We start from the raw sequence: 13,063 nt of genomic DNA, 5'->3' as shown, positions 1-13,063 counted from the left end.
AGCGTTAAGGAAGGGAAGGGAGGAGGAGGAGAGGAAACTGAGGTGGCGAAAGAGTGGAGACACCAGCATTTTCCAAGTTACCTCCACCCGCCCTGCCCCCCCCCCCACTTCCCCTAGAAACCTTGGTGTGTTTTCTTGCGAGGTGAAGGGCTGTGTGGGAACTGGATGGGATTTGGGGGAGGGCAGGCGGGAGAGGGGGGTGTGCGGGGGCAACTTTTGCTCTCCATTCTGCAGGAGGGCTCACTCCTTGTTGCTCTCAGTGGTGTCACATTTTCTTGTTTGTTTTTCTCCTTCTTTGTCTCATTTCAGAGGCTTCGGTTTCGTCACGTTCGCAGACCCAGCAAGTGTAGATAAAGTATTAGGTCAGCCCCACCATGAGTTAGATTCCAAGACGGTAGGTTTCTCTTCGTCGTCGTCGTCGTTGTTTGCCCCCTTTGAGGACTGATCTGAGCCTTGACAGCCCGATTTAAAGGGACAGTGCCTTCTTTTGCTTCTGTGCTGAGAACTGGGCACTTTTGGGCAGAGCTTGCGAGTTGGCTGTAAAGTTTGCTGCAGTGGCTGGGTTTGGGGTTTGCTTTTTCAGAGCCTGTCCCACTGCAGCTCCAGATGCTGCCAAGGCACACTTGGGGGAAGGGGTCGCCTTGAGGAGAGGCTATCTTCCCGGCCAAGGGACACTGCGAGGAAACTCCACCGCAGAGCAAAGGCAACTTTTCTTTGTCAGCCGAGCACAGCAGGCATTACCAACTGTGGCTGAGGGAGTTGGCTATTAGAAGGCATAGCCTGCTTCAGGGCCCAGGGGGACGGGGTGGGGAGGAGGCAAGGGGGCGCTAATCACAGGTCCAGGCAACAGGTTCCTGTTGGGGGCACTTGGGATTTGGAATGCTTGTGAGAAGGGAAGGAGACCTCCTAGAGCCAAGCAGGGCATCCGGGCGTGACTCCAGAGGGAGGTTGCTGTGGAGCCTCAATCTAAGGCTGATAAGCCCCTGGTTTTCGAAGTGATTTTTTTTTCCATTTCTTTCTCAGATCCTTTATTTTGAGTATGGGTACTTTTATAGCATTAGAAGATTTTAAAGTCCAGTGTTTTATAGCATTAGAAGATTTTAAAGTCTCTACGTAGACGTCAAAAGAGTAAGGGAAGAAAGAGTATCAGTATATAATAATGCATTTAATTGGGGGGCAGTTACGGCATTTTATTTAGACCCCTGTGTTGGCTTTGTGGCTCGCCCTCCTTCCCTTCTGTCTCCCAGCCTTTCTCCACGGTTTTTACACATCCGACAAAACAGGGGCCCTGAGGTTACACTGGGCTGCACTGCTGGACTGCATGGGAGTCCACTTCTCTGCGGTGGGGTAGTGGGACAAGGCAAGGGATCAGGTTCTAGTTCCAGCGTGGGCAAGCTCTGGGCCTCAGTTTCCTCTTCTGTAAAATAAAGGAGTGAAACAAGGTGATCACTCAAGCCACTTTTGGCTTTAACATTAAGTGGAAGAGAAGAAAAGAAAAACCTGGCTGCACTTGAACTGATGTTGTAAATACACCCTCTTTCTCTAATCAGAGGTCAGGTGCATGCCCCTTATTCCCCCCAAAAAGACCTTACCGCGATCGAAGTTGCTTTCTTAATTATACTGGATTTGTCATAGCTTGCAGCCAGCCTTTATGTACTTTTAGGGAATTTAATTTGAGGGATGATCATTTGTAGGGTGATAATGGGTGTCTGAAAAAATTTTTTTCTCCTTGACATTTTGGCTAGACATTTCTAAAAGTTAGTAAAATTTAAGAGGCAAATATTTCAAGACGAATTCAGGAATTTATTATCCACCCATTCTCCCCACCCTGGGTAGGAGAAACAGTATTTGTTTATTTTTGGTGGCTGGTGGGTCATATCCCTCAGTATCAGGGGCAAAGACTGTAGTTTCCCCCCACCCCCCCAACATTGTTTGTAGACTTGTTTCGGTCACTATTATTAGTGTAACCTAGCTTTTGACTTTGTTTCAACGTTCAGTGCAGGAGGCAGAAGCGGTTGGTTTATTGACATGGAAACGAGAGGCCGTTACCTTAAAAGCTTTGTTTAGGTAACGGCCATTCACATCCAAAATAGTACCCTAGTCTTTCCTAGAGGATTTGTAGCTACAGTAAGTAGAGCTGTACCTAACTAACTTATGTTTTAATTTTGGGTAGTATTCTTTTTTGTTCGTTTAAAAAAAATAGTTGACGGGGACGTGCAAAAGGTTGGGATTTGCCATACTTACCTTGACCTGTTCTCTCTTTTCGAGATCTCAGTATGTAAACACAGCACACGGAGGAACTCTTACTGTGGTTTTAACACGCTATTACCAAAACCCATGAAACTGGAATTCTGAATTGGCTTTGAGTTTTGTAATGGTCGATGTATGTTTTTAGTGCTCCACTTCCTTTTATGCTCCCTACCCCCTTCAGCTCCTGGCCTCTCCCTCCACGTGTCCCTTACCTTTTACCCTACAACAAGGTGACTTACTGCAATTGTGTGCTGGTCAGCTTAAAAAAAAAAAAGTACTCTGTTTTTATGAATAGTGTTTATAAAAAGACGTTTCTGCCTTACTTTTGGTCAACAGCATGGAAAATCCACACCTGTTGTATTTCTCTTGTAGACAGCTTTAGTCAGTGCTGAATACACCTGTAGATGCAGTAATGTTAATCTTGATGAGAGGATAGTGTCCTAGATCGGAGATTTTTGTCTATCGTAGTTTTTGAAAAATAATCTCTCATTTCTCAGGTGATATAAAGGTAGAAAACATGCTGCAGACTTTTATTAGGTCTTTAAACTGCCTTAATAAAAGTGGTAAATCTTTGTATGTCTTCCCAGTTGGGGTCCTAAGGGATTTTAAGTCTGGGAACAAGAACTATCTACGGTGTGCCCCCCACCACCTCTGCTTTTTCCCAAAGCATTGCTCCCTCCCACCTCCGCCCCCTGCATGGCAGAACTGAAAACATGGTTCAGATTTACATTTTAAAAGAGGAAATTTTAATATGAAAGGCAAAGCCTATAAATAAATAACTTGTAGCAATATTCATGCCCCTTTCTCTGTGATGAATTTTACCAGAAGATTGGTGACATTTAGAAATTAATGAAAACCAACAATGGGAATTTTTTTTTTTATTACTTCTTTCCCCATTTTTTCTGCCCAACAACTTTTCCTCCCTCGTATCAGCTTATTAGGTTCAGATGCTTCTGTGGGTATTGTTTTGAGTTTTAACGCTTACCCTGATTGAGAATCCTGTGTTCTGCCCGCATCTCATCTGGGATGAAGGATGTTTTTCCCTTCCGATTGGGGTTAGGGTAGGAGGAGTACCCTAACTGTTAACTAGATTCTGCCTTATTTATTCATTATTATTATTTTCACCCTCATAGATTTTTATCCCCTATGATTTTTGCAATCCAGGTGAATTTACCTTATGTGTTTCTTTTTACTTTATTATAATTTTTTTTAAGAATCAAGTCAGGCTCTGTGGTTTTTAACACCAGCTTTCTCTTGAGGCATAACTACAGAATAAACTACCTTTTATAGAGTAATCTCAGGTAACTTTACTTTTGCTAAAATGAGTGAATTAATTATAATAGAGCATTGTGTTGATGTCTATGGGGTATTTTTTGGATGTTGCTGACTTTTAAGAGTTTTGGAATCCCCTTCCCCACCTGTGTTGTTTAGTTATCATTTGGGACAAGAACTACCATCCATTCACTTACTGCTGGAAGATTCCTACATTTATTTTTCAAGTTAGGATTTTTTTTCAATGATAATGTTCCCACTTTTTCTCCCAGCCACTCATCACAAATTAGATGCAGGTACCATTTAATATTCAGTGTCTGTGGAAGAGAAGCCCTTACCTAAATAAGAACACATGAGATCTTGTTTCTTAAAAGCATCACATATTAAAGTACATGGTAGGAGAGGTGGGGAGGGGAGGGCAAAAAAAAAATACATGATAGGACATTTCAGAAGGACTAGCTTTGTTACATTTTGGGAAGGACAAGTGAAGTTTGGGTCAAAGTGTAAGGAACTTATGAGTTGCCCAAGAAGTTACTATAAGTTGGGTTATAAGCCTGAGAAATGAGTGATTAATAATTAGGTGATTAATCATAATTTTGTTTCTCTCTTCAAAGTATTGCTGTTAACTCCTGCTTTTCCCTTTTTTTCCCAGATTGACCCCAAAGTTGCATTTCCCCGTCGAGCGCAACCGAAGGTAAGTAGGAAAATCAGTAACAGGATTTTAGCACTCAGAGATGGTTGCCAAGATTACAAGTTTGAAACAGAGCATTGGCAATGAAGCGCTGAAACCTGGTGCCTTTTTGGGTTCCTTCAGGGTATCAGTATGTGGCTGTGAAAGTCCAAGCCGGGCAAGGGGCTCTGGGGGATAACCTCAGGTCTGCAAGTCAGCCATCCTGTGGTGGGTTCCGACCATCCAACAGGGGGCAGGGACAAGCTGATTCTTAGTGAGAGGACATAGCTCTGTCTGTTGCAACATTTATGCAGATACTCTACTTATTTTTAAAGCATTGCTGAAATCGTATCAGGAAAAGTTGGGAGTTTCCTGGAGAGTACTCTTTTGAGGCCTTACAACTTAAGAGTTTTGGGGGAGGAGTGGAATTCTAATAAGCAGCTTGTGCTTTCTTGGGAAAACAGCTCCGTAGACCCTTGAAGCCCTAAATCTGGCAGGAAGCAGTGAATGTCTGACTTCAGGTTGGTTGCATAAATCAGGGCACACTTGAAACCAACATTGCTGCTGCTTTATGCCCCGGTATCCGGGCAAAGACATTCTGGAAATGTTGTAACCTTGTTGGAGTGGCATTACAAGATTTGCCTAAAGGATTGAGATAGGCCTTCCACAGAAGTGTTGTAGCTGCCAGAGTTTTCACTGCGCTTGCCAGGTGTGGGTATGAGAATGCAGCTTCATGAAGCCCAAGGTGAAATTTAAAGAGCTTATGGCTTACCTGGTAAATGTTCGCTTTCCAATTACACTCTTTTCTTCCCTATATAACATTGGAAGAAAGACTTTTTCTGCATCTTGTGTTGTTGGCACGCTTCTAGGGAAAGGGGAGAAGGTGCAGCTTTTGGTTTTAAGTCATAAAGGGAAAAATGGGCTGTGGCTTTAGCAAATTCAGTTTGTTTCTCTAAGCATGGTCTCCCAGAAGTGGAAGCTTTTCATTGTGTAAAGGGAGGAATGGTTTTGCACATTAATGAAGAAAAAGTTGGCATTTGTGGGTGATGTTTTGGGAATCTCAGGGCTGGAGCCTGCCATGCAATTCTTTCCTTCTTTATTTCTTTGAAGGAAATATAAATCTTTTAAGTAAACATAACGAAATACTTTCTTAAGGCATTTTTTTCTAATGCTGAAGCACATAATAGGAATTAATGAACCAAAGAGGTTAGATGATTCCTGTGCTGAGCACAAATTTTGGGACTGTCTTAACTGTTTAAAGGTTGCTTTCCAAACTGTGTGTGATCCTTGACATTTCAGAAGGCTTCCAGAATTAGCAGTATTTCCTGGTTTTGGAAGAAGTGCTGTTTCTTCCATAAGTGTGAATCTTCAAATTTCCAGGTTAGTCATTTGATCACCCAGAACTAGGATCAGATTACCCTAGAGGAAACTGGAAAAATCCCTGACTTGGTCAAATCATGCATGGGTTTGACCTGTTTTCTCTTCCCCCTTGCTTGCCTGCCCCTTCCCCCAAAACTATTTTTTTAAATTTTAAATCAGGAAGGCAATATTTCATTTTAATATACTCTGGCATTTGGTTTTTCAGTGATCTGTTGAACTTGAAAACGAGGCACAGTATTTCTTGAACGTGTCAAAGTGTGCACCTTCCCTCCCTGACCCCGCCATCCCCAACCCAGAGGCTGGAACATTTCAGTTGGATTGTCAGACTTCTAGATGTGAGCCTAACATTGAACTGGTTGGATTAGGGCATCTTTCCATGGGATTCTAGGGGTTTCTTAACACCTTACTTTTTATGACACACTTTCCAAAGGACTTTCCTATCCATTAACTCCGTCGGAGTCTCAGGTCCTGCGACAGTGAGCAAATCACCTTCTCCCAGTCTCAGTTTGCTCACCTGTAAAACAGGAGTGATAAGGGTGGCTCCCTCAGAAGGTTGTTTTGAAGAATAAAAGAGCCTGGCCAGGGTGAGGGCCTTATAACTCATTATCATCACCCCCACCATTATTATTATTGGCTTGATCACTATATTGTTATTTTCAAGCTCAGCAGCCTGGGTTTGGATCCTGGCCGTACCGCTCATTAGCTGTGTGAGTTTGGGCAAATCATTTAACTTCCCTGAACCTCAATTTCCCCATCTCATCAAGTTTTTTTGCAGATTAAAGAAATTAATAAAGGTAAAGTGCTTAAAAAAGACCTGGCTCATTGTAATACTGTATGTGTTACCTGATGTTTTTATTGTTATTTTTGTCAGGCCCTCACACTTGTCTTGTGAGAGGTCTGGGAATGATGATAATGATATTAATTGAACTTACATGCCAGGCTCCATCGTTAGGGATATTACATGTATTGACTCACTCACTCTTCGCTTCTGCCCTATGAAGTGAAAATTAGTGTTCTCTCTGTTTTGTGAGGAAACTGAGGAACAAGGGGGTTGAGAAGTGGTATAAGGGACAGCCCAGGTACCCCGGCCCCAGAGCTGGGCCATGTGCCAGCGTGCTGTCCTGTGTGTGGACGGAGGGGTACCCCCCCTTCTCTTACGGAAGAGCAGGCAGCTCAGAGCAGTCATCAGGCTGTGAGGAGTGACTCCAGCCAGTGTCTCAGGACTGTGGAGTTCCATGGTTGGGTGATTGGTCCAACCCCTGTGATGTCGTCCTGCTGTGTGACACTGTCCCGTAGTGTCTCTCCATTCGACCCTCAGGGCATCCTTTCAGATGGTCCTGGGCTTGCTCAACTCCAGAGAAGCAGCTGGGGTGTTGGTGGTGGTGGGGCATTGGACCAGGGCAGAGAGAAAGCGCCTTGCTTGTCAACAGTTTTCTGGTAGATTTTGAGCCTGGCCACGGGAATTTCAGAATGAAGTTAGTGTTGGAGGCCAAAACCAGGCTGGCAGGAGTTTAGAACTTTAAATCAAGCCCTTCTTACTTACTGGTTATCTTCCTTTGGTAAAACTTCTGTGTATGTGTTAGGGTCTCAGTGCACCTGTGTGTGCGTTCAGGTCCTACCCCCCTGTGGACTGTGCAAGGAGTTTGTAATGATAGGTCAGCATGTGTGTCAGTTAAAATTCATTTCTCTGCTTTCTGGCTGTTCCTCCTTGCTAACACTCGCCAGAGAAATACTCCACGGAGGTGTTAAAACAAGACTAGTGGGAAGAAACTATAACTTAGTATATGAAAGAAACTCCGTGACAGTGAAGAGCAGATTTCCTATTAGTACTGTCATAATATTCTTTAATGTATCATATAAATAAAAATCTGTTTTGACCAGAATTTTAATGAGCGACCGAAGGAAGGTTTTGAATCCTGCGGTTCATTTATCCCCCTTTGCGATGTAAATGTTCACATCTCAAGTGAAGTATAATGGAGCTTTATTAACTAGTCGAGGGGCGACTCTTTGGAGACTAGTGGCCGTTAATTAGTGAAGTACATTTTGATCAGAAGAAGATAGGTTCTTCTGTATCTTCCTATTTCTCTGGTTGATTACTTCATTTTGTAAAATATGAAAGTTTCTCCTCCTCTATCTTTTAAAATATTAAAATGGGCATGCTACTCTAAAAAGATGACTTAATTCGAAGGCGTTGGAGAAATGGTGATGACTGGGATCAATCATTCTTATGTCGGTCCCTTTGGGTGGAAATTGCTGGCTGCCTGGAAGAGTTTCACTGGAATTTGTGGGTTCTTTTTCTTGTGTGGAGAAACTAGGAGACTGCCTAGCATCTTGTGTCAAGAGTGAGTCTGGGCATAACTCACATCTTGCCCTAATTATCCTTGTGTTTAATAAAGCGTTCCCCGCTCCCCCAGATGCCATTTTCCTCAAGTTTTGGAGACCAGCATTGTATCTGTTGATCAAGGGAGATCTCATTTTCTTCATTTGCCTTCAGTCGGGACTGGGTGACCATGGGCAAGTCACCCAAGCCCGTCCAAGTCTCAGTTTCCTCCGCTTTAAAACAGGGATGGGGTAATGCCCAATGTGGAGTTGTTTTCAAGATGAATGCAAAATTCTTTGCCTAGAGCCTGGCACAAAGTAGCAAGTGTCTGCTGATATTATTATTACAGGATTTTTTCTGTAGAAAAAGACAAATTATCATGGTGAAAATGACCTAAACAAAATCTTAATTGGAATATAAGCCCCCTGACAACAAGGGAGCTGTGGATGCCTGACATTCAGGAGCTGTTAAGCACATGAATTGAACCCAGCCTACCTTGTTCACGGTGGTTTTGCCGCCTGGCACCCAGGGAAGTTGTGACAGTTGCCCCAGGTCTCACAGCTAAGTTGTGGTAAGGTTAAGTTAGAAGCCAGGTGTTCCTGTTCCTGTCTGGTCCACTGATGAGGCTCCAGGCCCTGGAAGGTTCTCTGTGAAGCACGCATCCAGATGGGTGCAGTGCAGCACAAGCGTTTTGCACACGCTCCTCCTGTTCCGCAGGAGCGGTTTCTTGGCAGCTTCTCAAGGGCGAGGGGTGAGTTTCCGACATCTGGCCTGCCCCCGCTGCCGTGGGTCAGGCCGTTCTAGCATCTTGCCATCTTGGATGATCTGCAGCTGTCATCTCGGCAGCCACAGATAACTGGTCTGCTGGTGGGTTTTTGGTCCCCAGCAGGGATGTGGTGGAGCGCCTGCAGCCCCTGTCCACAAGGGCGAGGATCCTGGGCAATTAGTGGCTTCGTGTCCCTCCTGTTGAGGAGTGTGGCTCCTTCCTGCCTTCCAGTCAGCAGCAGGTGTCGGCTTAGGAGGAGGGGGACCTCGTCCTACAAATGTCCTTCCTCTGGATTTTGCCTCTCCTCACATGTTTTCGTTTCAATGTTAAGGTCAGTTTACCGAGACGCTGGAGCTCCTGTGTTCTATGGGAATTGTTTTTGGCAGACAGGTGAGACCCCTCTGCCCCCTGGGAAGAGAGGAGGAGGAAGGTACTCCTGAGGAAACAGCCGGCCGTCTTGGGGCCCCTTGAGAACGGCATCCATCCTTCATGCCTTTTGTATTTTTAAACTTGAATGTTCTCCAGCTGGCCGTCTGGAGAACACAAAAGGGAGGTGTAGTTCGTCTCCATCCTCTTGTTTGGTGTGTTCATTTAATATGAGCTGTTTGACTGTTTTCAACTGCTGGCTCTGTGTGTGCATCCACTTTTGGGGGGATTCAGGAAACCCTCAGTGGCTTCCTGATGCCCACTACACAAAGTCTAAATTTCTTAGCCTGGCAGCTAAGGTCCTTCAAAGTCGGTACAGGGCTGGGGCGTGGCAGTTGTCTTCTTCTAGTTTATTTCATGACTTGTCTGAATTCAAACCTTTCTCTGAATAGCTGTCCTTTTGTGGAACCCCTTCTGCACCTCCCTCCTCTCTTTATCATACAAAACACACCCCTCTTTCAAAGCCCTGCTTAGTTGTTGCCTTTTCCACGAAGCTGTCCCTGCTCCTTCTTGGATGTAATACTTTTTCCTCTGGATTTCCATAGCACTTTACCTTTTCTTTGGTTTTGGCCCTTCCAACAGTAATAAATTAGCAAAAACTTAGTGACACATCCATTTATTCACTGAACATTATTGAGCACCTATTATGTGCCAGACACTGTGGGCAGTTCTGGGTAAGTGTGGAGAGTGAGACAAAGTCCCTGCCCTCACTGGGCTTTCACTCTAGTGGAGCCAGAAAACAGTGAGCAAATGAACAAGTAAATAACATGCTGTCAGCTGTGAAAACCAAACCAGGGCAAGAGTGATGGTTGGCGGGGAAGGGGACAGACTGTATTTTAATAAATTCAGTTGCCACTTTCAGCATTCCGTAATTATTTACCAGGTTTCTGCTCAGTGCACTGGGGACTGTGGTAGGCACTTTTTCCAAGTTTTGTGCTTATTTAGGTTTGTGCCTGATTGCCTCCACTGGACAATAAATTCTAAGGACACAAGCATATTTCACTAATTAAAGAAAAAAGTCTTTAGCTTTTAATACTGCTCTTTGCACACTGTCAACCTCCCTTTAGGTAGAATGAATGCAGAATGACGGAGACGCAGTTCTTGTCTTTGAGAGTCTTACCTTCAGGTGGGGAGGAGAGGTGTTACCTGTGACCCAGAGACAGTGGGAAAAGCACAGTAAAAGAGGTGGGAGCTGCACTTGGAGGCAGGAGGAGCTGAGGTAGCTTTCTGGAGGAGCTGGTCTTTGCCCCAGATCCTGAAGAACAGGAAGGAGGGAAGAATGGCAGGAATGCAGTTCTTCCTACCAGGGGAGGAGAGATCAGAGTGTGCGGCTGAAGTAAAGGGTGTGTGCGGCCGAGTGCCTGAGTGCCCTGGGAGGAGAGGAGGTTGGTGACAGGTTGTGAAAGGCCTTGAATGCCAGGCACAGCAAACCAGACTGTGCTTTATTTGGCAGGTGCTGGGAAACCTGCTGTGTGTGTGCAGGATCACGGGGATCCTCCATATGATGTTCTGAGCTCCTTTGGACCAGTGTAGAAGCTGGGGTCCCTGTCAGGACTCTGCCTGACGCAGTTTCATGGAGACCTTCCCACCCTGGACGTGGGCCATCAGCGTCATTCCTACCCTGTTCTCTGGCTGTAGACCCTTCTTTAGGAGCCATGTTCTTGGCACGTGCCACCCCTGTTCTTTGGGGTATGTGGCAGCTACAGAGAGCTCTGCCATTCTCTTGTTTCTACTTTCCCCCTCCCTTTTCTCTTTACCTCCTTCACAAGGGACTGTGATATAGAGAGAATTCCAAAGTTCTGTACTTTGTTCTTGTCTAAGCTATGGTGACGTTATCATGTATTGGCAGATGTCACATCTCGGTATGGAAATCACAGATTCTCTGTATGACACCAGTGTGTGTGCCCTGTGGCTCAGAGCAGCTTCACCTGTGACTTCATAGATAGTGTCCGCTTGGGGTCACCTTTGGCTGAGTGGCTGCTGATATGAGGGACGTGAGGTTTCAGAGTCATGACCTCTGCTTCTTTATGATTGAGAGGCATGAGCAAGGGTGCTCTTGAGACCCAGCACCCTGTGGTACATTATGGCCATAGCCCAGGATGGTGGACCCTGCTGGGAAAGATCTACCCTGGAGCCCCAAATCCACAGGGTGTCCCCATTCTCCCTCTCTTTCAAGGGTATATGACATCAAGCTCCCAATGTCTGGGAAGTTATTCTCAGGATGGGTGCCTGGCTGCTCTCCTCATTTTATTTTGAGGCCTTGAAAAATCAGGAAGAAAAATCCTAACTCAGAATAATGGCTGTCACGTACTGTGAGTCAGTGTGTTCGAGGCACCATACGAGGCCTCCACATACTTAATCTCTAATTTAGTCCTTAACAACAGCCCTTTGCAGTAGTTGATATTATTCCCATTTGACAGATGGGTAAACTGAGGTCTAGGGAAGGTAGGCAGCTTTCCTAGGGCCATGGAACTAGTGAGCTTCAGGGCTGGTCTTTGGGCCAAAGTCTGTCTGAATCCCAAGTCCTTGCTTCCTTAACCACTATGACCTACTGCATCCAACATGAGTGGGTAGACTGGATTCTTTAACTTTGTCTGACTGCCATAAAATGCTTAGGCTGAGGAACAGAATTTGCTATAGTCTGGCCAGGCAGCCTCAGGTTAGTTGCTAGTGTCTGTTTTCTAAGAATCTGTTTAACACAGTTAAATGTCACCTAACCAGCTATGGAATGTTGGACAAAACACTTAATGGTTTTGTGCTTCCATTTCTTCATCTGTTAAATGGGGGTTTTAACAGTACCTACATCCTGGAATCATTAAGGGGAGAAAAGGGGTTAATGCACAGGAAGGGCCTAGGGTGAAGCCTGCTCATAGTGGGTCCAGGGTAAGCATCTTGTTCCCAGAGGTGGCCCTGCCTGGATCATAGGAGGGCCTTCCCTAGCGGCTGCAGGCTGGTACTGTGGGCCCTTCCTAGGGGCGGTGGATAGAACAGCACGTACAGATTTGGGAAATTCTGGTGTCAGTGGCTTGGCCTGCTTCTGGCACCCTGCCTCTTGAAGGGGGGCTAGCATCCTTTATCTCGGGGATGCTCAGTGGGCATCGGGAATGCAGCCCCTTTCCCTGTCTGATGGCTGTGATTTTGCTGCCTCTGAGAGTGAAGTCCTAGGGAGCAAGTAGGGGACAGTGAAGACGCTGCTATGTGAGAGGTCTCCCTGTGAGCTTCTCTCCCCGAGGCCTGGTCTTTATCTGCCTGGGGTAGTTCCACCAATGACTGATCTGAAAGCATCACATTCATTTATTTGTCACTGACTGTGACAGGCAAGTTAATGCTAATGGATTCTTTTTTTAGCCTGTTGTCTGGGATGAGTTTCTCCCCAATGTCCTGAAATCTAAGGCATTAGGGGAATGTGTAACTTTTATGGTAGGGGAGGATTTAAAAGATAAATAGGGTTTTGTGTGCAAGGGCCTTAAATTTAGGTTAGGGGTGAGAGCGGCCAAGGAGGGGCATGTTGGGCGAGCCCAGAATCTTCTTTTAAAGAAATCCATTCAGAGTTCTAAATTGCTGTTTCTGTTTCAATTATGTGACAATTTCAAGGGTTTAGAAAAGTCTAATAAAATGGTCTTGATGATGCATTCTGGGGAGAGACTGCTTTAGAAGATCCAGGAGAATAAATTCCTTGGGGTCAAGAGATTCGCGTTCCTGCTACCTGGGGCCTCCTTTCGTCTGGGTTTTTACATTTTTATTGTTTTGAAGGGCAGAAAACGGCATTGGAATGTATTCAGGGCTTCATCCGTATCTTCCACCGAAATGAATTATTCTCTTTGGGCAATTGCAAATAGACGGGCCCCTGTGATCACTAGGTGTGTGTTTTTTTTTTAAGCTGGCATGTTGTAAATGACTTTCAGAGCATGGTTTGTGTGTGTACCAAAAAGAAGAAACTGGAAGGGAATGAGCAGAGAAGCCCTCTTGAAAGTTTTTT

At 45.1% G+C, this 13,063-nt stretch overlaps 1 protein-coding gene across 12 annotated transcripts in view; it reads left to right on the top strand.

The window, feature by feature from the left end:
- Positions 1 to 13,063, top strand: part of MSI2 (musashi RNA binding protein 2) — a 376,280-nt gene that overhangs the window by 1,280 nt on the left and 361,937 nt on the right. For all 12 annotated transcript variants that reach the window (XR_005023616.2, XM_036879856.2, XM_036879852.2 and 9 more), the window contains exons 4-5: positions 310 to 394; positions 4,175 to 4,216. Coding sequence is in view for 11 of the 12 variants with exons in the window: in XM_036879856.2 (XP_036735751.1) it covers positions 310 to 394; positions 4,175 to 4,216 (127 nt within the window). In the remaining variant the exon portion in view is untranslated. The remainder of the gene's footprint in view (positions 1 to 309; positions 395 to 4,174; positions 4,217 to 13,063) is intronic.

This window comes from Manis pentadactyla, chromosome 4 (genome assembly GCF_030020395.1).
Source record: "Manis pentadactyla isolate mManPen7 chromosome 4, mManPen7.hap1, whole genome shotgun sequence".
Classification (NCBI taxonomy): Eukaryota; Metazoa; Chordata; class Mammalia; order Pholidota; family Manidae; genus Manis; species Manis pentadactyla.
This window is presented reverse-complemented; position numbering and strand designations above follow the sequence as displayed.